The sequence below is a fragment of the Micropterus dolomieu genome, linkage group LG07 (assembly GCF_021292245.1).
Source record: "Micropterus dolomieu isolate WLL.071019.BEF.003 ecotype Adirondacks linkage group LG07, ASM2129224v1, whole genome shotgun sequence".
Taxonomy (NCBI): Eukaryota; Metazoa; Chordata; class Actinopteri; order Centrarchiformes; family Centrarchidae; genus Micropterus; species Micropterus dolomieu.
Window position 1 is genome coordinate 17204053 of NC_060156.1, and position 26322 is coordinate 17230374.

At 39.5% G+C, this 26322-nt stretch overlaps 2 protein-coding genes and 1 long non-coding RNA gene across 3 annotated transcripts; 2 read left to right on the forward strand and 1 right to left on the reverse strand.

Annotated features, from left to right (window-relative positions):
* Window positions 1-1119: 1119 nt before the first annotated feature.
* On the forward strand, window positions 1120-15760 carry LOC123973477 (UDP-glucuronic acid decarboxylase 1). The gene is made up of 9 exons (XM_046053551.1): window positions 1120-1219; window positions 1892-1951; window positions 3262-3383; window positions 7523-7642; window positions 8227-8270; window positions 11629-11689; window positions 11821-11878; window positions 12572-12675; window positions 13792-15760. Exons 1-9 carry the CDS (start codon window positions 1162-1164, stop codon window positions 13921-13923), a joined length of 759 nt encoding a protein of 252 aa, XP_045909507.1. The 5' UTR covers window positions 1120-1161; the 3' UTR covers window positions 13924-15760.
* Window positions 14722-18815, reverse strand: ecrg4a (ECRG4 augurin precursor a). The gene is made up of 4 exons (XM_046053555.1): window positions 18712-18815; window positions 16889-16936; window positions 16620-16783; window positions 14722-15198 (listed from the first exon to the last, which is right to left on the reverse strand). Exons 1-4 carry the CDS (start codon window positions 18779-18781, stop codon window positions 15049-15051), a joined length of 432 nt encoding a protein of 143 aa, XP_045909511.1. The 5' UTR covers window positions 18782-18815; the 3' UTR covers window positions 14722-15048.
* Window positions 18816-21760: 2945 nt separating this feature from the next.
* Window positions 21761-25006, forward strand: LOC123973487. The gene is made up of 3 exons (XR_006825629.1): window positions 21761-21859; window positions 22363-22511; window positions 24037-25006. It is a non-coding gene; the product is annotated as an uncharacterized LOC123973487 (long non-coding RNA).
* Window positions 25007-26322: the final 1316 nt, after the last annotated feature.

Genomic DNA, 26322 nt, shown 5'->3' on the forward strand with positions numbered 1-26322 from the left:
ATATGGTCAGACTGAGGGGAGAACTTCTTGCCCTAGGGGAAGGGCTGGACGATTAATTGAGAAGTAATCGAAAACAAAATTCAGAGCCTCTAACCGACGCAATTTCACCATGTCTGTTTTTTTTAATCCTATTAATATTTCCCCACTGCGTGTGTTCATGTAGTTTCCCCTTAAAAAAATACAACTGCGTATGTGGTCATGTGACACCCCGTCCAGTTTTGCTCAGCTTCCAAACCGGAGTCTAAAGCACAGGGAGATGTTCGCTAGCGCTAAGTGCCTTTACTTTCCAGCAGTTGGGAAGCAACAGGCATTTGTTGACATGCGTTTTATTAACGGACACACTGTCACCCGACTGACAACTTAAAACTCGCTCGCTTTTACCGCCACTTTCTGCTGCTCTCTCTCTCTCACATTTGCTCGACCAACACACTTGCTGCACACATGCTTACACGACATAACTTGGCTGTTCTTATAACCTCAGCTGTCAGGCAGATAGATGTCCTTTGGTGAATGAGGAGACGCTGCTTACCAAACGTTGAGTGTTGCCGTACTCGCGCAGTGTGCAAGTGAAAATCATTGGTAGCGCATTTATATCAATTATTGTGTGAAATTTTAGAAGCAGTTCGTTAATTAATTGTAATCAAGGTAAAATACTCAATTAATCGTGATTTTGATTTTAGGCCAAATCGACCAGCCCTACCTAGTAGTCAGAAATTTAAATTCACTCAATACCGATAAAGTAGTGAGAGTATACATGTTTGTTTTGTTAATTGTGCCATGTGTCAAGAGAAAATATTCAAATTGTGCTCTGAGCCACATCAAAATATAGAAAGTTTGCTTCTCTCACTAGTGAACATTAGATGCAACTGACAGACACATTTTTCTCTGACTTATACGCTCCTTCAGGTTAAATCTATTATTCAGCAGCTGCTTCCCCAGATAGGTTTTTTTGTACTCCATATATGGTCCCCTTATGCTTCACCGTAGACCTCCAAGGCCGGCTGTCAGTTAAGGTATCACAGTCAAAGTTCCAAAAGCCGCAGAACAAAACATTGGAAATAAATAGAGGTGCTTTTCAAGGTGAGATGATGTATGTTTCCCCTGCTCTTTACAGTCGACCAGATCTATCACCTGGCGTCTCCAGCCTCTCCTCCCAACTACATGTACAATCCCATCAAAACACTCAAGACTAACACCATCGGCACTCTTAACATGCTTGGTGAGTACATTCAGCTAAGGGCAGGCTACTGATAGAGTTTATGTAAGGTACAAAAACAAGGCTTTATATAAGACTTTTTTCTAATAACATCTTTTGTCGTCAATTATTGAAGTCTATCACAAATGTGCTTTTTGTTCCACATTCTTAAGAGCACTGTAATACATTTGTCATTTATTATTTGTAATCCAGCAAGAAATTTTAATCTGTGTAATAAGGCACAAAATACAGTGAATGTGTTTTATTTTAAGATCACTTCAGATCTTGGACATTCAGACTATGAAAATCAAATTTCATTTGTTTTCTTCCGTTTTACAGTACAGGGCAAAAGAGTGACACGGTTAGACAGACAAGATTCCCCTTTTACAAACAATGGTGGATTTTTGAAAGACATTTTAGAACAACTTCTGTGGATGAAAAATTTAATCTGTATCACAGGAACCAAAATATAAACACTTTATTGGTAATACTTTATTCAGATATAGTATTGTCAGGCAGTGAAAGAATATTAACAAACTTGTTGAGGACATTGTAATAGACCAGTCACAGATTATTTTTTAAAAGATACCTTTTGCAGATGGGCTGCCTTGGCAGTGGTGAAATATGTAGGTCAGAGTTTGGTCTCCTTTGTTTCTTGCAAAAAAAAGACTTCTCACTGTTTTGTTTGTCTTCAAGGTCTGGCCAAACGTGTGGGTGCCAGACTTCTCCTTGCTTCTACTTCCGAGGTTTATGGAGGTAAGAAAGATAGCTTACAGTCATCCACATCTAGTTTTCTTTGTGATCGATTATTGGGGTTATTGTAGTCAGTCAATCAATCAATTTAAGGCTAATAAAAAGTCACAGTAAAAATGTGAAAATCCTGTTCATCCAGAAGTTTGTTTGTTAAAAGTGTAGATGAACATATTTATTTATAATGCATAGCCAAAAATACTAGACAGGCAGAGAGTAGCGACTATGTGATTAGTTTCTGTAACGTTAGGCGCAGGGATCTGCCGAGCGCCTATTTCTCTCTTAAATGCTCCCTGAAATAGATCTGTGCGAAGCGGAAAATTATTTATGAGTACAACCGACCGTAATCTCCCACCCCGTCGGACCCTCAATGCTAATTGTCCAAAACATAGTCGGAGTGGCGAACAGGAGTAACGGAATTAACCCAATTGGCCGGTCGCTCTGTGGCTCCGTTCCTGAAAAACAACAGCGAGATGCCTGAATAGAGCGGGATTTAAAAAAGTTTGATGTGCTGCAACAAACTTTATAAATGTTGAACTCTGCATAAATGGGTATGATTATTGACGAGTTAGTAGCCTGCCCAAAATCAAGGTTGGAGACTATCATGTAGCCTCCTAGAGCATTTTTCTTGCACAAAGTTTATGAATAAAAAAACAACCCCTAACTGAAACAGCTGTAATTTGAATGAATATTATACTAGTGGTAAGTTATGTACTATTATATGAAATTATATTGAATATAGTAACATAATGAATATATTATCAAACTTTTAGTTTACTATTAAATTAACAATATACTTTCTAATGTTATACTAATACAGTCATTTAGACTAGTTCCTCCTCCAGGTTTTATCTGTGCTACACCGCCTACACTACTTAAGTTACTCATCACTCAGTTTATTCTCTTCATCTTTGTTCCCTCCTGGCCTATTTGAATTTTGTTGAATCGATCAAATGGACGGTGAAAGTTATCACACACATCATTGCAGGCAAGCTCACATTATCTAGTTTAAACCAACTGAAACACAAAATTACACTGTGTTTCACATCCTGCGTACAGGGTCGCGGCTGACATCGGGCGAAAGGCAGGGTACACTCTGGACAGGTCGCCAGTCCATCGCAGGGCCACACATAGACAAACTCTCACACCTAAGGACAATTTAGGAACCCACGCAGACACGGGGAGAACATGCAAACTATGAATATGTCAATCTGCAAGATGGGAAGCATGCTATTCTAAATCACCCCTGTTTCATTGTCTGTGCAGAAAACTGAATACCAACATTTAAAAATGTTTCTAAAATGTTTGTCTTTCAGATCCAGAGGTACACCCACAAAATGAGGAGTACTGGGGGCATGTGAATCCAATTGGTCCTCGAGCATGCTACGATGAGGGGAAACGTGTAGCAGAGACCATGTGTTATGCCTACATGAAACAGGTATCATCACTGTCACTCAATACAATAGGCTTTTGATTGACGGTCATAGTAGTCCCTGTGACTTTTATCAGTAAATTACTTTGGAACAACACAATGATTCTGCATATGTAACCATTCAACTGGGTAAACAGTGTGTATTTTGAGGCTGGGTTTGGGTTAATTGGCTACTGGTAAACTGTCACTGCTTTGTTGCCACTATCCACAGGTGGGAATTAATGAGTTACATTTACTTTGTTACATGTAGTCATGTAATTTTTTGAGTCAGTTGTCAATTTGAGTTTTCTGCAGCATACTTTTTACTCTCACTTAAGTAGATGTTTAGAGAAAAAATTTTTTTTACTTTATTTTACTCTGTTACATTTGGATACATTCATCGTGCTACTTTTATTTACATGTTTTATGCATTCATAAGGGGCAGGTGGTCAGTTGGTCACAGTTCTGTAGGCGTTTTGTCATCCTACCGCAGCCTCGCCTCCACATGACTATTCAGAGCAGAACAATGGCTGAAGCTACAGCAGAAGAATGGATTTCAAATAACGCCAGCAGCTAATATTAAAGACAACGCACAGTGCAGTGGGCTCCGGTTGTCAACGCTGGTCTACTTCAGATAATCGTGCTGATAGAGAGCAGAAGTGTTTGTTGTGTTAATGCTATGAAGTCAAATAATGTACATGAATATATATAGCGCTATATCATGCTTCAAAACTACCACTAATCCTGCTTTTTGCCAAAATGTAAATATTCAAGTAGTTGGTTTGTGAGCGTTGTGCATTTAACTAGTCCCGCTCATTGGTGTATCCTGATGAAGAGAGACAGAAGTGTACCAAATTATGCATAGATGATTTTTAAGGTAAGCTATAACTTTATTAATCCCCTACGAGGGATTAAAGTTATTTAAAGTTATAATATATCTTTAATTTTGGTCGACATAGCAGCACAAAGGAATATAAAAGAACAGATGCAGTATTATAGAAGTAATAACACACTATTTACACTGTACAATCAATAATAATTATTTACAACCATTTACAACCTGATAAATGTCTGAAATATGATCAGGAAAATCCGTCAGTTTGGTTCTGTGGTGTTGTGGAGCCTGATGGCTGATGGCACAAATGAGCCTCTAAAGCGCTTTGAGGCTCGGGATTGGATGAGTCTGTGGCTGAAGGTGCTCCTGAGCTGTCAATGAGCCATCAGTGAATCATGTGTTGATCACTGAGTCTGGGATTAATGAAGAAAAATTCACAACATACTTTAACCACAATATCAATAAAATTTCATGCATGTTTTCTTAAATCCAAATGATGTCGATGAAAAATTCTTTCTGTTATGACTTGATTGACGCCAGCCTTTGATGATCAGATATGATTGACTTGTCTTGCCTTTCCTCCAGGCAGGTGATATTTATTTATCTGCCTCATCTCCTGCTGCTCCTCAGCTGCTCATTATTTTTTTCACACTTACTGGGGGAATTTTTGGAAATGGTCAGCTTTTAATATCCACCTGTCAGTCGTTTGTGCACTGTGACGGGAATATCACACATTACATCTATTTCCCAGTTATATAATCAAAATTAATTAACATTTATAAACTGATGTGTACGTGGGTTATGCAGTGAATGAAAAGGCATGTTTCACCTGCTCCTCAGACAGAGGGCAAGCATTATTAAGATGGAAAATTGTGTAACCCCCATTACTAGAACTTGCCTATGCATCTTACTATGTGAATAATGCGCCCTTTAAATAGCAGGAAAATAACCGATCAGCCATAACATAATGACCACTAATAGGTGAAGTGAATAACGCAGATTATCTCGTTACCATGGCACGTGTCAGTGGATGGGATATATTAGACAGAAAGTGAACACCATGTCCTCATAGTTGATATGTTAGAAGCCACTTTGACAAGGGCCAAATTGTGATGGCTAGACGACTGGGTCAGAGCATCTCCAAAACGCTCTGCAGTGGTCAGTACATATCAAAAGTGCTCCAAGGGAGGAAAAGCTATAAACCTACGATGGAGTCATGGGTGGGCAAGGCTCATTGATGCACGTGTGAAGTGAAGGCTGGCCCGCATGGTCCGATACAACAGACAAGCTGCTGTAGGTCAAAAAGTTGATGCTGGTTCTGTGTCAGTGCAACACACAGGCAGTCCATGCCTCGACAGGTCAGTTCTGTTTTGGTGGCAAAAGGTAGACCTACAGTCAGGTCCATATATATTTGGACACTGACACAAGTTTTGCTATTTTGGCTCTTTACCAAAACATATTTAAGTTATAGTTAAATAATGAATATGGGCTTAAAGTGCAGTCTCACAGCTTTGATTTGAGGGTATTCACATCCACATTGGAAAAAGGGTTTAGGATGACAGAAAATTATTACACAGTGAACAAATTAATCTCTGGAGTCCAGTGGTACCTACAATTAAGTGCCATGACTGTGACAAAAATACTGAAACAACCTGCCCAGGTATGTGTGTAAGTATATACCTCTGCACCCACCATCTTTTACATTGACAGTGGGGTAACACACACACCGTCCGTGACCTCTTCATCATGTTGTCCTCATTGTGTCCTTAGTCTTTACCATACTGAACATATCTGCAGGCCGTGAGCATTGAATTTCAATCTTTCACATTTTCAAGAAGAATTTACATAATATTCATGTTTTTATTCATGTTATACGACTCTGAAAGTGTCCACATCCCATCTAAAGAAGTATGCACTGATGGGTGAGGCTGACTTACTGTATGAAGGCCATGGTAGAGTTTTCTACAACTGCGCCATCAAAGTGTCCATGATGTAGTTGGGCTCATTTATTCATCATCTTGCCATACTCGTCTGGAGAATATTTTGACAACAGAGGTCAAATTTCCTCTGTTACACTTTAACATAATGCAGTTAATTCTGCTTCCCATGCAAATACATTGCATTCAAATTAGCTCATATTATTGGAAAATTATATCAACATCTTAAGACTGTGACATGTTGTGTGAGTGCATAATTAGCTATTTAAATCTAGCAATCAGGTTAAAGAACAGATTTTAATAAAATAGTAGAGGGTTTTGTTCAGAAATTGGTGTGGAAGAGGCATCAGGGTTATGGTAAAGGGCTCACTCTGTTACTGAGTGCAAACGCTTTGTCAAGCTCCATAAATAATGCTTTGCTGTTCAAGATATGTTTTATCAGCCATTTAGAGTGACTTGGTTGACAGCTGCTAGTTTTATTCAAATTTTGATCGGTGAGGATGATTGATGAGTGATGATGATTGGTTGCATCATACTTAAAAGCTGAAAAGATAAATAAATATATATTACTTTGATATTACAAGGATCTATTATTATAAGGGACATATGCCACTAAACAAATGACACATGTGTTGGTCTGGTATACTTTGAAGGCAAGCCGCAAGAATTTAATATATATTAATAATAGCAGATAGGGACTGTCTTTACAGAGACCGGCTCCATCAACATCCCGGATCAAACATTCGACGGGCGGACAAAGTTCCGAGCCGACAGAGTGCAAGACTCTGGCAAGATGAGAGGAGGCGGACTGTGTGTTTTACATCATTTATGCTTGGTGCTTCAACACAGTCAAGATGGACTCTGCTTCCCAAATGTCTGTCATTGTGTTTTTTATGTGAAGATGAAACCATATTATCATCTTGTTGCTGCTGTTTACATTCACCCCAGATGCAAATTCAAAAAATGCACTGCGGTATGTTCTGGGTGAATATGTGTATGTTTATATGTATATAAGTAACTAGTATATATTATTTTATTTTAGTTATTTTATGTTACCATATTTTAATTAATTATCTGTTCTGGTGTGCGTAGCATGGAGGCCTGTATGCTGTGTTGCTATGTGGAACTGCTATGTAAGAATCAGCTGAAATAATTTTTTTCTTAAAAGCAACAAAATCTTGAGATACCAGTAGTTTTGGGTGATCTACCACCCCCTTGAAAAAATCGTAAGGGAAACACTGCATTTTTATGGAATTTTCTTTACAATATAACAACAGAGTGAAATGCAGAATAATGAAACAAGTAATCAAAATAAAGATAAACATTAAAATCAAGGAATAACGATCACAAAGTTCATAAATGAGCCGCCCACTTTTTTGTTTCTTTGCTCACAGGAAGGAGTAGAGGTGAGGGTGGCAAGAATCTTCAATACCTTTGGCTCCCGAATGCACATGAACGACGGACGTGTCGTCAGCAACTTCATCCTGCAAGCACTACAGGGAGAACCTCTTACTGTACGCATTTTAAACCTTCTACTGATTCACCTTATCTATTATGTGCTTGAGACAAGCCTCTATTAGGCTCTTTTGTCATTGCTAGTAGTAGTAGTAATTGCTAGTAGAGGATATACACCCTGATTTAGTCTCTGTGAGATGGTGATTGATTACTGATGTATACATCATTAATCAAATAAAATCACATGAAAATAGCTGGCAATCTTCTTTGACACTTCAGTCTTCCTCATCTGGATGCAGGTCTGTTTCAATATTATGAGGTATATGAAATATTTAAGATATGGTTTAATAGCAGTTGATTTTGATGCACAAAACTGAAAATAGTGTGACCGAAAAACATTTCCAGTAGTGCTGTACATGACAAGTTACCAGTTTTTATTTAGATTTGGGTAAAAGTTAAATCCTTAATTTACAATGAGCTTTTGAGTTCTAATAATTTGAACATCATCATGGCAAAAATAATTAATTTTCCTTTTCTAATAATAAAAAAAACATGCAAGATGCTCATAATTTAAGCATGCTGAGTAGAAATGTATGTATGTATGACACATTTAACACACATTAGCCTTCAATATGTGTTCTAGGTATATGGTACTGGTTCCCAAACAAGAGCCTTTCAGTATGTAAGGTAAGACTGCCAAATTAAACCATTTTTGTTCATTCTTCTCTTCTGTACCTAAATATTTGTCATGTAAAATATTTGGATTTGTTGTCTACCCACCTATTAGAAAGTAATATAACGCTTTGTTTTATTTTTCAAAAGTATCTGTTGATGACGTTGATGCTTTCATGGACTAGTGAATTTTGGATAAGGCAGAAGAGTAGTGATGTAAATTGGACCTTGAAGTTTATTATTAAATACCAACATGTGTGTGTGTTTCTGCCTGGCTGTGCAGATATGGCATGTGACAGGTTAAAGGAGTATTTAGCAGTTTGTGTGCAGGTGATTAGATTAATTTGACCAGTTTGAAGACGAGAGATCAGAGACACAGAGCATTTGAAGCTTCCCTATCTCCTCAAAGCATTCACCTGATGCCCTGTGTGACTTTCATGTTGTGTGACCAGTGAAAAGGTCTAAAAACCCTAAAGATACGAAAGCCTTCCCTCAGTCATATCTGCTCTTTTGCACACTGTGCCTATAAACTGTATTGTGTCACACATGGACATAATTTTTTGATATAATTAGAAGTGAATTTTCTTCTCACTGATCAACAGTAAAAAATTTAAAAAAAAAAAAAAAAGTCAAAATAAATCTTTGCAAATTAATTAACTACAAATATAACACGTGCAGAACCAACTGACCTATTAGCAGTACAGATAAACGGTCTTCACCCTGCTGGCTGAAATCAGAACTTCAATGGCAATAAAAAAACATTTTGTTTTTATGTATTGATTAATTAGTCATATTTCTGATGTCCAACGTAGCTCAAAAAGTCTATACAGCAGTGAAATTGGGGGTCTTGATCTATTATGAGGGCCTAGTCTTATGTCTCTTAGGGTGAATTGTGCTTCCTCAAACTATTTCAAAGTATAACATATAGGCTAGTTACATCTGTTTGATGTAAAAGGTGTTGTATAGCTTCACTAAGGGCACCAGAGGAAGAAAAATATTCACTGTGCATTAAATAATGTGGGTGGGTGTCGCGTCTTGTTATGAAAACACTTCAGAAATGCCTGGATTGTTCTTTAGACAGAGAGCTGGAAGGAGTACTTGTTGCTTCCCTGGATCTTTGTGTCTCATATTTTACACTTAACTAAATCACTAGTTTCTAGCAGAGTTATAATATTGTGAAGGTTCCTATTGCAATATACTATAGTGGTTCAAGATTTCACTAAGCGTATTTCTAGAAAATGAGAAGAGCCATGGCTTTTCAGGAAAATTAGCCCAGCCCACACAAAGGATTTGGAAAGGAGAGGACTAAGACAAATCATTAGCCTACAGAATGAAAGGACATTGAAATGATGCGATATGAAACCTTGATTTTGAGTCCAGACAAAATAATACTTGCATAAGATAATTTACTGCCTGTGACAGATGGCAGGGAGGCAGGGGATGGAAGTATAGAGCTGAAATAGCACACAAGTCCCACACACTGCCACAAGCTGGGGAAAGGTTAAATGCTTTGCTTATTCTGCTGCACCATCTTATTCTTTAAAGCCGTTCAGTGATAGTCTATATGTCATGAACTTCTATGTAGTAGTGTTCAGTGAGTTCATATTTCTACTCATGGTGACACCGTGTGCATTATCTACTTTTGAGACTAGTTTAAATAGGAAATCTTTATTTGGATACCTACTGTTGCAAGGATATGTGGTACTACGAGTCTTGAAATACACACGTTCTCGGAGTCTCATGTTAATTCACAACCAGGAAGAAGCTGCACTTTGTGTGAAGGTAAATTACATAAATGAACTTCTTACATTTCTGATTCTGGTAAATCTCTTCCCCATTCAAAGTATTTATTTTTCTCACTTCTTGAGTGCAGCTGTTATGCAGCTTGTGTGAGTCATGCTGGGAGAAGTAGAGTAATAATACGACAGGAAGAGCAACATGGTTTCAGGACAGTAGTGTTTTCATATTGGCCTTCAGGGCCTGGGTTCTGGTCTTGTTATTATGTAGGGCCTGAATGCTGTGCATATTTACTGTGATTGGTCAGTCAGTGATATTGACAGTTCGGTATGTTGAAAACAAATAGCTACTGAAAGTGTCGCAATTTAGAAAAGATCTGATGTGTTTGTTTGCATAGGTGTTTACACACTTCCTTTCAGTCTTCTCCAGGCAATCTGATAAAAAGTGATTCTGTTATCTTCCCAATAAATATGTTGACCTCCTCTGTACACCCGATTTTAACAATTTATCAAAATCAGGTGCAGGGTGGAGAATGGGCAAGCAGAACGGCACAGACCTGCCTACCTGTAGCTCCTTGCCTTGACACATGTGAGCTTGTGGGCGTCGTGATTCACATCCTGCCAGTGGTTTTACAATATTTCACCAATTGGTGGTGGAAATGTACCAACAAGGCCAAGGCAGTGAAGAGGAATACTTTTGGGCGAGCAAACAAGAATGTCAATAAATCTGCTTAGCAAATGTTTTATGATGAATGAAAAGGCTCTCATTACATTTGTTGGACATTAAGGATACACACGGTGGGTTTAGTGAAAAACATTGAATGCTCACATTTTCCACTTGCATACACATGCCTAGATACAGTCTAATACAACAACCCTGCAATAAATCCTACCTTTATGACAATGTTCAATTTTTGTTTTTCATAGAGGTGTCAACGTTATGGTAGTTTTGGAGGCAGTAGTTTGTTGTGCTGTTGAACTGCTTTGCATTATACAGAGAGGTGTCTCTGTTATTTGGCATTCCCTCATTGATGTAAATGGGATGGACAAAATATATATCTCTCAGTATGTATATGCGTGAATGCAAATTTGACATTTGGAAAAAGTAAAGCTAGCTGAGGTGGATATGGTGCAGTGTTGGAGATTAGAAATTTTTTGTAAACCTGCATCCACTGTTCCCCGACCTGTGGTAGGTGAGGTTGCCCGTCATGTCGTTTTCTGTGTTTGCACATGCCTTCTAATGCCAGTGTGTCCGGAAAAAAAAGAGGACATACGGTCACCCTAGTACAGACTGAAAGAAGAATTAAGTGGATTTATGTTGTGCATGATGTGCTCGAGGAAATGAAAAACGAAGAGAGTTCATGCTGAAGCCGCCGTGTCTCCCCTGGCCTTGGAACTCTTTGTTCCACTATGATGATGTGCTAAATAGAAAAGTAATATTAAAAGAATGATTGGTCTCTTTCAGCTGATATTTGTATCATGTTACACGTACGAATATAATGTTGTCATAAACAAACTCTGCATGGAAATTTCAACCTCATGCAATGTCCCTCATACAAAGCAAAGCTGCAGAGTGGGTTTTAAAACAAGAGAATCAATTTTAATATCTCTGCTTCTTTGTGTGAATTGTTCTCCAGCGATCTGGTGAACGGCCTGGTGTTGTTGATGAACAGTAACATCAGCAGTCCAGTCAATCTGGTGAGTTCATCCCATTGTGTTTCACAAATTGAAATAGAAAATTAATACCGCATAAGCAATGTATACAGCTGTTTATGTGTCACTCTGTAGTTGGCACTGATGTGATAGACATTTATGAAATCCATTTGCAGGGGAACCCAGAGGAACACACTATATTGGAGTTTGCTCGTCTTATCAAAAGTCTTGTCGGTAAGGCATCTGATCGATAGTTTTCATTCTGTGCGTCTCTGCAGACTCTTACCTTTCGACATCTCAGTCGCTCTCCTCGACATCTCAGTCCCTCTCCAGTCAAGCCTCGCTTGCTTTTCTGCTAGTCTCTTAATGTTCTTCTCCCTCCTTACTTGTCCTATTGTCTGTTTTGTCTTAACCGTTTTTTCATAAGGTGAACTTCTGTGTCACAGTGCTCTTGGCATGGAAACTGATTTAGTTCTGTGTAGGATTTAACCCCTTTTTATTCTTGTAGCAATGGAAGAGTCTTCTATTATCAGGCTGTATCTTGCAGTCATTATGCTGCAGACACAAAGTAATCATATTTACATTCTCCCATTCACTGTGATAGAGAGCGACAATGATTGCAAGGACGTTTGCTCGGGAAATGGCCTTGCTAGATAACTAAATATAAATTTGTCTAGTAGCACTAAAAAAGATAAGATTAAAGAGGAGGAGGTGTGTTACTGCACCTACGCATGAAGCCACCCCTGCACTCTGACGCAGAAGCATCTATCTGCCATGACTCATATTTGTCTAGATAATGATAATATTATGATCATCAGTAGGATTTAAAGTAAGGAGACAAATAACAATATGTCCTTCTTTCTGTACATTTGTGACTCCATGAACGCACTCTCATGCAAACACGCACACTCTAACAAACACATACAGTGAGCCGAAGTCAGATCCAGTTCCTTCCAGAGGCCCAGGACGACCCACAGAGGAGAAGACCTGACATCAGAAAAGCCAAGATGATGCTCGGCTGGGAGCCGGTGGTATGTGTGACACAACGACAGACTCAGACACTCAGCAAGACTTTTCTCAAAATGCTCACATGTTCATGCTACTTTCCTGCAAACATACTGGAGGCATGCTGTCAAACACAACTTTTTCACCCGCACAGTGCTGCAGATCTGACCAACCAGTTACAACAACTGATCGGTGTCATTTGAAGTATGTCATTCTGACTGCTAATAAATGTTGCACTCTAGATTCACAATAACTGAGATGTGTAATAGAGTTCTTTTCTTGCAAGCTGATACTGATATTTTTATACAGAGACAGATTGACGAGATTAAACGAGACCGTTTATGCTCATTTCCAACTCTATATCTATATTTTTATTCTGGGATTTGACAAGAGTAGCTCTACATGATTCACAGTTCAAAAAATACTGGCCTTTTAAGCAGCCCCTGTTCATCCTCTGTCTCAAACAAGACAATTTGGCTCTTGTCTCTTTAAGGTCTCCCTCTCTAAAAGCCCACTTTCATCTGATTGACAAACTTCTCGGAGCCTGCTGAGGGGCTTGTGAGCCACTGTAACCTATCCAGTTGATAGGTTACAGTGGCTATCATTCTGATATTTTAAAATAACTTTTACAATTTCTCCAAAACTGCTCAATCTTACTCAGAAGTGCTCCAGGACATTTTTTTTGTACAAAAAAACAAATCTAACTGAAAATTAATTGCAGTATAACATGGCTCAGTGTTTACCACAGAATGACAGGATGGAGGGGGTTATATTTGTATATTTTTTTAGAAAATATTTGAAAGAATACATTACCCTATTTCTAGTAGGTTATTTTCTATGTTGGCACTATTTTAATTCTGCTTAATTCTCCACCTTATTTTTGTGTTTACTCACAAACTACTTTAATCTTCTCACCTTGCTTTTCCCTTCAGACATGCAATTACATGTTGTTCCACTGTGTTTGGAGACCAACCTCCATCAATATCAATAATAGCCTCATCAAATGATTTTCCAACACATTAACTGATCAGTGTATCAATATATTAATATAGCTGCAATACTTATAGTGGCATTTTCTTTTTGTTTGTTTTTACTCAGTGGCAGTATTAATATGTTGTATGTGTTGTGTCTCGTCTTGACAGGTGCCCCTGGAGGAAGGCTTGAACAAAACTATCCAGTACTTCAGTAGGGAACTTGAGCACCAGGCCAACAATCAGTACATCCCTAAACCTAAAGCCGCCCGCATGAAGAAAGGAAGACCCAGACACAACTGATCTCGGATGGGTTTCCCACCACAGACTCTCCCAAAACACAGAAAGGTGTACAGACTCCTCAGAGGACCCTTGAAGAGCAACTCTCTGAAAAACACTGTTGAGTAGAGTACTCTGTGACGATGTGTCTTTTTTGAGAAGCAGAGACAACTTTCTCTTTAAAGTCTCTTAAAAAAGAGTTGGAGCTGCAGCTGGTAAGGGCTTCCTTACAATTGGATGGGCAAGCCTAATTAAAAAACAGATATTTGGGCATCTGAAACCCAACCTACCTTTTTTTGTGAATTTGTGCTTTTGCTATTTAAATCGCAGACATGAGAAGCTTGCAAGCAGCGCATACTGTGCATCAGTGCTTCGTGTTTATTTTATCATGGTGTTTTTTCTCCGGAGATGAGCTGTTTTGTTTTTCCACTGGATGTTATGTCCTCTTATCAGTGGCGTGCCAGCACCCTGTTGGCTGTTCATGCAGCACACCGCAGGGCTGGGCAAATCTTCTTGAAAGACTGTTACAGCATCATTACATGTTGCATCGTTGCATTCTACTTTGTGAAATCTCATATCAGGATGTGCATTATCAATTTCAGATGAAGATGCTATTTTAATAAAATATTTCCAATATTTTGTGTATGATATAATTAGGAAGGAAAATAATGGTGTGTCGGTGGGAACTGTGATTTCAATGTACACTAACCGATGGGAATTACCGTGGTGAGAAAAATTGAGGTCCCCACAGGTAGAGACTGCTTTTTGAGGCGTGCGTGTGTCTACAAATGGTAGTGAAAGTGAAAAAGCAGGGGTCTTTGGTAGTACGAAGCCACCTTTATTTATGACAATCTAGCAAAAATAAAAGCCAAGACATCAGATTTGTTCATTCATCCGCCTAATAATTTGTTTAAATTTTGTGTGTCATTTCCACTGTTAAAACTAATATGTAGGGATAGAGGCAAATATATGAGAGTCGGTTACAGTGGTGGGAGTAACCAATCAAAAGTCAGAGCAGATTGACAGCTGCATTGTAGGTTTGTAACTTACTATCACAGGTTCTCTGAAAGAGAAGGCAGGAGTCAAAGAAACAAACCCTTTGACCATTCACACTAGCAGTGGCCTTGAATTGTGTGTCTGTGACTGGAGTCAATAATAGTCATAGTTGACATCAGCGCCATGTCTGTAAGAACTGGGGTCACGCGGTCCAATGGGGGAGTTTTCATCATAGTGGTGCTGACGCCCTTGATCACTGGCACGAGCGTGGTCCATCCAGTACGCCAGGTCAGTCTCGAGCCTCTGAAGAGTAAAAACAAACAAACACCACAGTCGTGATTCGTTTAGAAACTCACCCTCAACAAATCTCAAGCTAATGTATACAAAGGCAGATGATAAGCTGCTACAGCTGTGGCAAATGGTTTCACACGTTTTTTCCATTTTACGAAGCAACAGCAAATGGCATGTATTTGTATGAGAAATAACGCTACTCTGGCTGAAACAGAAATGCTGTCAGCTGTCAAAAATAGTGGCAGTAGGGGGTTAATTTCTGTACTCTGCTCCATTTTTATCTATTGCATTCCCTCTGTTGCTTACTGTCCCTGGTGAATTCTACATGACAATCACCTGAGAAAAAACTGAAACTGGACTGTATATTTGTTTGTGAGAGAGAATTTATGTGTTGTCATATATTCAGTTCAGGTCGTACAGCAACATCTTGAGGATAACCTTTTGATAAGGATATCTTGTAGACGTCAGACCAGACTACACTTTAAACTATACCTTTGTCACCACACATTTTTGTCCTCCACATTTCAGAAATATGTAAAGATCCAAATGACTAAAGTTTTTACTGTCTGTTTTATCTGTGTGTGCGTTTGTCATTCTTATTTTAATGTTTTTTGCATGGTTTATCTTCTTAGCCAGGTTTGAAGCCCCTGAAAATCCAGGTGTTTCTCAATAAAATGAAATATTTATTACTAAATAAGCAACTGTCAAAACTTTTGGGGAAAAAAACATCCTCAGGTAATATTGGTGATTGGTACACAGAAGAACTCCAAACCAGTGAGAAGAGCACAGAGAGAACATCAGAGATAAGTATCAACTTTAGCAGAATATACCTCGTTTTTGTTTTACACAGGGGGAAATTGCTGTATGTCTCCTGTGGCTCTAGAGAAATCAGATAATATTACTTAGACAGACAGAAGCATTACAAACTGGGGACATAGTCCAACGAACGATGTGCATTACCATTAGTATATTTGGAGCTTGACCCATACTACGTAAAAAGTCTGAAATTCTCTGGCTCTGCTGTTTCGATTTTCACATTTCTTTTTAAATGAATCTCTCCCTCAACTTATGGAAGTAAAACAATAGATTGCTTGTGGGTTTGTAACGTAACATAAGAGTGAACCCTGTCACATTAGCACGTGGAAATATAATAAACTGCACATCATTTGAAGAATATCCAGTCAGTCTGCTGTTGAAAGAAGGCAAACTAAACATGAGGCAGTGGTGAGAGAAATCCTTTGTTTCTGTTTTGTGTCCTTTGTTCCTCAAACCCTTGTGTCAAGAGCCATTTCTCAAAAGGTGGTAAATCTGTGATCTGGTTTTGTTATGTGGATCAGTTTTGTTTTTCAGGTCCCCTGTCATGTCGACAACTTCACTGGAGAGGGATTTCTGGTTCAGAGGAAACCTGAATTCTCCTGGAACAGACAACCCACCTGCTCGTCATATCCCATGTACATAAACTGCATGATCCACTGCTGTACGTCTGGTCTGCTGCGATCCCAAATGTTCCTCTTCGTTCTGCTCAGTCTTGCCAGGAACTCTTGAGCCTTGGAAGAAGGGAGGGCAACAGAGGACTTTGCGGGGCCATTACCAACTCCTGCCACAGGGTGGAAGCACAATAGGGCAAAAAGAATGAAAGGGCATTTCACTGGAGGTGATATTTGCATCAGCACTATGATAATACTGTTATGTAAAATGTTACCATCTCTTTTCCTTAAGATCTTGTGCATGATACTGTCACTGGATACATCTGTTAAGGAGAGTGGACAGAGAGCTAATGAGCTGCAGTATGAAACACCATTCTTCATAACAGGTAAGTTAGACTCTTGATTAATAATAGAACACAGTTTAATCAGTCACACTATGGTTATGTGCAGTGTAAATTGTAAGATTTTGCCAGTTACAGGTGGAGAACTTTAATGGCCAGTCTTTGAGACCACCTCTATACTTGTTTAGACGTTTAAGGCTACTCATGCAGATATAGTTTGTCAAAGCTACATCAAAACGGCACATTTTCCTGATTATTCTGCTTGCACCGCAGCAGATTTTCTGATTAGCTTCAGTGGTTTTACGCATCACTTTTTCCCCCTTTCACTTAATTGATTTTATGGATTGAAATGAGTGAGTGAGTGAACACGTTTGTTCTTAGTTTTCATTATAGATGCAAATGTCAAAGTGGACCATGGAGGTTAAAGGAGAAATTGCCAACACAAATCCAATAAAATTAGTTATTGGCCAATTTGCATGTAAATATATTCACTTCAGCGATACCCTTCCTGCTGCTCTTCAGTCCCACTGGAGCTGAACTGTGTGTGGCGGATGTTCATATAAACAAAGTGTGCACTAATCTGGTATCTTGTACCTCGCTGCACACAGCCAGTTCAGTCAAATGACCCTTTGCAATAATTGTAGTTGCAGCTGACTGTTCCCTTTAGTCTCAGAGGGTTTAATTAATTGTTTTTTCTGAAAAGCTAAAACATGAAACAGAGGTTTTTCTAAGCTATCTCCCCTTTAGAATCCATGTACCTAAGAATATGCACAGAAATCCAGTCCATATTTTCAGGTGGACTCTGTCTTGGCTGTGCAGTTAGATGTGGAAGGATACAGTTGGAGAAAATTGTTTGCATGTGGGGTTTTTTTTTTCTAGTTTGTGTTGCAATATGAGCTTCCTGCAGAACTGACTATATCAGACTGTCCATAACATGTACCATATGAGTCATTCTTTCCAGAGCTTTTTATGGGCTGATTTTTAATCTTTAGAAGTTAGCAAACCTCTTGCTGTCTGTAATAGTCCATTATCTGCATTTTTATGCATGCAATACATATATTCATAATAACAGTAATAATAACAGTAAAAAGAAAAAATGGCACTTCTCAAAAGGTAAAATCAAACAAATGTCAGTGGGCAGAACAACACTGTAAAATGTTAAGGACTCAAAATGTGTATTTAAGACCTCTTTCTGAGAAAGTACACAGTTATAGTTCACTTTTTTTGAGCCACTCCATCTTGAGGGATGGCAATGTGAGTCAGTCCAGACTGAACTTGTTGGATGGATTCATGGATTCATAGTCCCCAGATGACATTTTCTACTGACTTTGGTGAACCCCTAACTTTTCTTGTGCCACACCATGAGGTTCACATTTGTGGTTTTGAATGAATTGTCTCAACAAGTATTTGATGGATTGCTGTGAAATGTGGAACAGACATCTATGAATTGTAATATCTTTGGTGATCTCTTAACTTTGTCTATTCATAAATCTCAAAACATTTTCTATAAAGGCTTTTTCCTTTCCTTGCCTCCATGTGATCTCAGAATGTACCCTCTCTCAAGAAATATTCCACATACACCGACATGCACTATTTCATCTTTGTAACTGCTAGTGCTGTGAGAAACCCAACTACCACAAAAATCTAGAAATAAGTACAAGGTGAGATGGTGAAGGACAGATTGGTGTGGACAAAGAAAAAGCAAATCGTAAGTACAACAGAAGAAAAGCCAAAAAGAAGAACAGGATTGAGCTCACCTCTAAGAGCCAACATTGTCAGCAAGACAGCCAACCCCATTAACCTCAAATAGAGCTGCTGGGATGCCATCTTCTACCCGCTCAGAGTCTTTACAGAGCTGCTTAATGGCAACAACTGTGCATAAACGGCTGCACAACCAGGGGGAAGAGTGGGCGGCAACCCAGACTTTTCAAGTGGAAACTGGTCTCTGGCGCTGGAATGTCGCTTACCTCCTTGCCTACAGAAACAAGATCTTAAATGAATTTTCATGTGCGTCCCAGGTACTTTTCCATCTCCCACACACGACACATGAGCAGCAGTGAGAAGGAAGAATAAGCAGAGTTCCACTGCACCTGAATGTGGTTTGTCAAGCAGGTTTACGGAGTGAAAAGATTCTCTGAATTTCAAAATATGTATAATATCATTTCTGATGCAGGTTGCTGCAGTACAGATGTATTTTACTTTCACAAGAAAGTTTCAGACTGTCGCAATTTCTGGTAACCAAGTGTAAACTGTGCACAGTAATGAAAAGGAAGGTTGACAGTGTCTCTTATAACAGCTGCTATATTTATTATAGCAGCTGTTTCTGATACTTGTTGCGTCCCAGCTTACTAGGCAAAAGGGGACGTACGCATGAACCAGAGGAACTTGGTATGGTGGAAAAGTTATTTATTCACACAAGAGTTTTTACAAGGTTTAAACAACAAAAGTTGGGCAAGTGGGTGCTGCAAAACCAGAAACACCAGATAACAAAAAGAGCTCCCTCCAAAACAGGGATTACTAACTAACTCGAAAACCAAAATGAAAACAAAACCTCTCTATTGTGGGTGTCTCAAAACAAAACACAGGGAGCGCAGCACCCTTAAACCTAATGGGCTAAACAAAGGAAATATCCTGAACGTGTAGAGTGGATTATCAGTATTTACACTAAAACCTAGCCCAACTCTGCAGACACACGGTTAAACACAACCCACTCAAGTGTGCTACTTAACAAAATGAACACTTACTGACTCTCAGTAAGGTAATACTGCTGCAACAGGGTTACAGAGTCTTTAGCTAAACAGCTAACACAAAGACTATTAGCAGCAGATCACAAACACAAGCAGGCCATGGAAGTGATGGCTGCTGGAACGAGCACACAATATACATCAGGCTCAATACACACACTGATGGGCACAGAGGCAAAACACTAAATGACAGACAGCCCTTTTTGCACGGCAGTATGACAGCTTTTAAGGCAGCAGGCGCCAAACACAGCTCGCAGATTGGTGGACGGTCTTAGGGCTGCTCCAATCAGGGCCATGGATGTCGGTGGGAGCGGACAGGTCTTTAAGGGACAGTAACCAAAAACAGTGGCCGTAACACACTACACTAAAATAACAGGGGATAAATCTAATTTCATTTCAGTAGTAATCACAGGTGAAGCCCCAAAAATCTGTTTGAGGTTAAAACATCAAATTATTTAGCAAACTGACTGCATGAGAGGCAGAAATGAGTGTCATTATAAGCCAAGAATGTAAAAAAGATCAGTTTTAGGTCACTATAAAGTGTGATGCTGCAAATTAAATTAGCTGCAGCATGAAAATAAATATTTAAATATTTCTATTTCTGTTTGCATGTATGGTTTTACAATTTAAGCTCCAGCTAAACCTCCCCCTTAGTTTATATATTAACCTTAAGCCTAGGGAGATACCTCCATTATCCACTTCCTCCAGTGCTTCAGTTCAATGGAGGGTGTGCACTTTATCTAACCTTGATTATCTTTAGGACTGGGGTGTTCACATTTTGACTCTGTTCTCAGGTAGTTCACCCAGTCACTTGAATGAAAATTGCTTTCAATTGTGTAACTGCTGTACGTCTGGTCTGCTGCAATCCCAAATGTTCCTCTTGGTTCTGCTCAGTCTTGCCAGGAACTCTTGAGCCTTGGAAGAAGGGAAATTAAGAAATAAGTACAATGTCAGATGGTGAAGGACTGAATGATGTGGACAAAGAAAAAGCAAATTGTAAGTACAACAGAAGAAAAGCCAAAGAGAAGAACAGGATTGAGCTCACCTCTAAGAGCTGTTTCTGTTTGCATGTATGGTTTTACAATTTAAGCTCCAGCTAAACCTCCCCCTTGGTTTATGTATTAACCTTAAGCCCAGGGAGATACCACCATTATCCACTCCCTCCAGTGCTTCAGTTCAACGTACACGGTGTGCACTTTATCTAACCTTGATCATCTTTAGGACTGGGGTGTTCACATTTTGACTCTGTTCTCCGATAGTTCACCCAGTCACTTGAATGAAAATTGCTTTGTCATGCGAATAAACCCAAAAATGTTTTCCAGCTTCCATGTTGTGTGACCCACTGCACATGGACATTAGTGTTTCCCCCGCTGCCCTCTGCTCACTCTTTCCCGCTCAGCCTATAGTTGCAAATCCAGTGAGTGCATTAAACTGAGCAAGAGTGCATTTAATTTCTTATGAACTCAACTTTTTATTTATGAGAGGAACATTGTGTTGTTGGGGTGGTGCGGTGGTTAGTGCTGTGGCTTCACAGCAAGAAGGTCTTGGCTTCAAACCCCGGTTGCCCTGGCCTTTCTGTGTGGAGCATGTTATCCCCATGTGGATTTGAGTGTGAGTGGTTGTCTGTCTATATGTGGCCCTGTGATGGACTGTGACATGTTCTGGGTGTACCCTGCCTTTTGCCCGATGTCAGCTGGGATTGGCTCCAGCCCCCCGCGACCCTGTACGCAGGATAAGCGGTTGACGATGAATGGACATTGTGTTATTGTTTATCAGAAGTTACATACTCTCTCTTTAATGATTGCTGACTGACATGACTGTGTTTCTAAGTTAGCAGTTCCCTGCAAAGCAACAGTGCATACAGTAATCACAGCTTTTCTGACAGCAGGTTGAATGATGAACTGTTACTTTATAGAGGTTTCATTCTGAAATTCTCACTCAACTGGGCTTGAACTTGTAATACGATGTGTGTGTGTGTGTGTGTGTGTGTGTGTGTGTGTGTGTGTGTGTGTGTGTGTGTGTGTGTGTGTGTGTGTGTGTGTGTGTCAGAGAGGGAAAGCGAGAGTCTCTCCGTTTGTCACAGGTAGAGCTGGAATGCAGGAAACCCAAAAGCTGGCAGGCTATTACACTACTTTGATGATGGATTTGGAAAGAAGGGGAAGTGAGTGACAAAACAGAAGGAGGAGATGCACGGTAGAAGAATACAGTTAAAGAACAGAGTGATGAATGCATTTTTGAGCTCTTGCTTTCCTTATTTCGTTCAGCTGGACTAAAAGTAGCTACAACTTCTTTATGAGGCTTGAATTTGGCCAGCTGTGTGAATTCAACTGCACACTTACACTGGGCATCAGAACAAAAAGAGGTCAGCACATTCTGAATTGAACTGAATAGTCTGAGTCTTGGCTGGTATGAAAGGCACAAGCCTCTGCTCTGCAGGCATGTCCATAGACAGGATTTTTTTTAATACATATCAGATCCATCTGAGAAGGATCAGGCTGAGTCGTTGGCTTCTACTTTTGAAACACAAAAATATTAAGGGGAAATCAGATTTCTGACACACAAATACAGATTTTCTGAGTTTGAGATTCAAAAAGTTAGCTTGGAATCCAAAAAACAAACACACTGTGGAAACAGACACACACTGATGATTCATGTTTCCTTCAGGTGCCATTTGTAATTCTAAGCCATGGAGCGGATTGGAGCAAGAGAGGTGAATGAGAACGAGGGATGAAAGACATGAGGGTTGGAGAGAACATGTCCCTTCTGACAGGATGAAGAATTTCGTAGCTGACACAATACCTGAGATGATTCAGGTATGTGGACTTCTTTTCATTTGCTCACAAAACCGTATAGTGAGCATTTCTGCGTCAGAGCATTCAAGATAAAGCAGAATACGGTAAACCTCTTATATTCTGCCAATGCGTTTTTATTGTCCCGGGGATTAGGGATTGAAACGCTGTAAAATCATGAATACATATTGACCTTTGCTGGGGAAAAAAACAACAATTTCCTCTTTATGTTCCTTCACTTCTGTCTAACGTTTTGTCTATGTTTCCATCTTCCCTTCCACCTTCTCCTCATGCTTGACTTGACTTGAGTGTTGTGACCGGAGTCAGATTTACTTTAGTGTCCCCTCAAAGCTCACACAACAACTAAAACAACAAATTCCAAATTGAAATTTGTTTGTCTGTGAACATGATTACAGAAAAACCACCAGTCCAGTTTTCCTGAAACATGGTGAAAAGGTATAGCGTGGTCTAAGGAAGAACCCATAAATGTTGGATCGGATCCAAATCATGGAGAGGATACACAAATTCTTTTTCCCTTTCATTAACATCGCATAATCAATTGTGAGCTGAGATGATGAGGCTTCAGCTAGTTACAGCCATAATATTGACTTACTGTAATAATAATAGTTTTGGAAATATATCCAGACATAAAGTGTCTGGATATATTTCCAGTGCTCCAGTGCTACAGAAAAGCATGCATTACTTGTGTTTGGATTCAACTTCATGATCATTGTGGTGGAAGTGAAGTACTGCAGCCTCCAAAATGACCATACAATTGATTTAACACCTCTCTAAAACAGGTTCAACAAAAAGTGAACATTATAACCTTCATGAAAGTAGGATTTATTGCAGGACTGTTAGCCTACATTAGACTGCCTTACGTTAAGCTAGGTGGATATACAGTGGATTTTAGTTGGTGTTGAGAGTAGTTTTTACTCTGCATCATCTCCCAAATCCTACATAGGTGTATTTGTCTGTGATACTGGAATTTAACATTTTGTTTATTGGAGGTCTGACAGGGAGAATATATTAGAAAAGACATATTTATTGTCCATTCATGTGGACATTTGTTTTTGGCTTCACAGACATACTTACACGTAAAAGTATCCTCTGCTGTCTGCCTGTGACTGACTATTTGGCAAACAAAATGAATATATTATTGTTTATGCATAATCCATAACAAATGTAAAACATTAAATACTTCGTGTAATTAACAATGTGTTAGGGTCACTTCTAATATTTGTAACCTTCATCAAATGTGCAAGCCTAGGTTTGTGCAAAAGAAAGGCATACCACTTCAATACTTTTCTCCATATTAGATTTTAATAAGTTCGGAAGAAAAAGAAATATTTAATGGATTGTTTTGGTAAATTATTAATTTTATACATACAAAAGCCAACATTAAGATTAACAAAAGGGTTACAATATCTAGTAGTCTCCAAGCTGCTGTTGATCGTCTGAACACATGTTAAAAGGTGACTTCTACTTGCCCTTAGACTCTTTAATCTCTCTTATCCACACCTGGTCTCTCCTCTGCCTCACTCCTCAGGTTGAGGGTCAGACTCGGGACTATCATAGCCCAGATTGCTGCCGATGGGGAAGTGAGCCCAGAAGGTACGAGCCAGGTCCTGCATCCCTTCATGAGCTGCCTGAGCTCGAAGCTCCTCCAACCACCCAAAAAAGTCTGACGACCACAGGCCCCAGTAGGGGAGGCTTCGTTTCTCCCTCTCCTCCCTCCTGCCGGCTGCATCACTTTCCTCTGCTCCTGTCAAAGAAGACAAGAGACAGAAAGAAGTGTGAACATTATTTCACACCTTGTCCGTCATGTCAGCATTACTGTATATCGCAGTGTGGAATGGCGTATATGAGCTCCTGACATACCTGTAGGAGGCAGGGAGCCGAGCAGAAGGGCATAGAGCAGCACAGACACATACAGAGCATGTATGCTTTCCATAACTGAAAGACAGACCACAAAAGGCTTGATCTGAAAAATAATAACCCTGTTCATCAGTTTCTGCAAGAGAAATGTGTGTGTGAATTCATGAGCATAGAGAGCATCTTATCAACACCAGAATGTAAAGAACAGGGTGTAGTGGTGAAATGGATATCTGCTTGTTCTTTAAAAACCATGCAGGCTACAACATAAAGAAGAAGAAAATCTTCCAAGACCATCTTTGCTTCATCATATATCATCTTCAGTCTTGTCTTACCTGATCAACAGGAGATTATGCTCGTGGTCTAGTCCCTTGCCCTTCTTTCTCAGACTGATCTCAGGATGACGGCTGCATCTCTATTTGAGCATGATGACATGTTTGTTTTTCACATTTTGAAAAATCTTTCCACCTGCCTGTCTCCAAAAACGACGTCAGAGATCCTCTTTCACACCTCTCTGTAGAGAAACATAACCTCACATTGTCTAGTGTAATAATGTCCTGTGTTGATAAAATGTTGTGTTTTTAGGTAAGGTCAAATTAAATGAGAGGTCATATCTGGATCCCGCCGCTGGCCCTCCTCTCATATTGATGCCTCTCTGATTATTTTTACTGCAGTATATAACTATGTTGTTGTCACAACCATTAGGGGCTCGGTGAAAGATTTTTTGCCTTGAGCTGCTTGGATTAATCAGATTTTTTTTTTACAAGGTGAAAAGTGCAGATGGAACTGATGAAAAGAAGCATGTACCAGACAGTTTTCACGCCTGCTATCCAGACAGACTGTACCAACATTCAGCCACAGGGTGGAAAGTTATTTTCTTTTTTTGGCTATCCATTTAGCTGTTCTTCAGATGTTAGCTTGTCTCTGAGGACACTGGCAAAGAGAGTGGAGAGGTCATGATTGAATCCGTGCTGTGTCTTTCTGTTGTTCGTCAGAGGAAAAATTGCAGTAGTTAGACCTCACAGACTTAGTTACTGTCAGCTACTACACCAAGCACAGGTGATCTTTGCTTTGCTGATAAAGTTGGTGTTATTCGATATTTTTCTCAGGGCCGTAATTGTAGTATATATTAATTAGGGGGACATCACCCCAATATATATTATGCTCAACAACCCCTCTACCCCCACCTTTATCTTGAGATAAAAATATAAATAATCTTTGTTTTTGCTCTGCTACGCATCGCTGTCTGAAATAATCTTTAGCAAATGTAATTATAATTATGATTAAACTTAACAAATTGCCATTATTACTACAAGTGTTACAGTGGACTGCATTTCTACATGTGGCTTGTCCAAGTGGTGTTGCCATACCCCAGCAGAAGCCACAGAGGGTGGGTACCACGAATGTACACTGCTCAAAAAAATAAAGGGAACACTTAAACAACACAATGTAACTCCAAGTCAGTCACACTCCTGTGAAATCAAACTGTCCACTTAGGAAGCAACACTGATTGACAATCAATTTCACATGCTGTTGTGCAAATGGAATAAACAACAGGTGGAAATTATAGGCAATTAGCAAGACACCCCAATAAAGGAGTGGTTCTGCAGGTGGTGACCACAGACCACTTCTCAGTTCCTATGCTTCCTGGCCACGTTGCACCACAGACTGTCCAGGAGTTGGCGGATGCTTTAGTCCAGGTCTGGGAGGAGATCCCTCAGGAGACCATCCGCCACTTCATCAGGAGCATGCCCAGGCGTTGTAGGGAGGTCATACAGGCACGTGGAGGCCACACACACTACTGAGCCTCATTTTGACTTGTTTTAAGGACAATCAGCCTGTAGTGTGGTTTTCCACTTTGATTTTGAGTGTGACTCCAAATCCAGACCTCCATGGGTTGATAAATTTGATTTCCATTGATCATTTTTGTGTGATTTTGTTGTCAGCACATTCAACTATG

Coding starts and splice junctions, on each gene's coding strand:
- ecrg4a (XM_046053555.1), bottom strand. CDS start 18,781: ATGGCATCCCAGCAGCTCTATTTGAGGTTAATGGGGTTGGCTGTCTTG. Junction 16,784..16,888: donor GATCTTAAGGAAAAGAGATG/GTAACATTTTAC, acceptor ACCCTGTGGCAG/GAGTTGGTAATGGCCCCGCA. Junction 15,199..16,619: donor ACATGGGATATGACGAGCAG/GTGGGTTGTCTG, acceptor TTTACTCTTCAG/AGGCTCGAGACTGACCTGGC.
- LOC123973477 (XM_046053551.1), top strand. CDS start 1,162: ATGTACAATCCCATCAAAACACTCAAGACTAACACCATCGGCACTCTT. Junction 3,384..7,522: donor GTTATGCCTACATGAAACAG/GTATCATCACTG, acceptor CTTTGCTCACAG/GAAGGAGTAGAGGTGAGGGT. Junction 11,879..12,571: donor TCTTATCAAAAGTCTTGTCG/GTAAGGCATCTG, acceptor AAACACATACAG/TGAGCCGAAGTCAGATCCAG.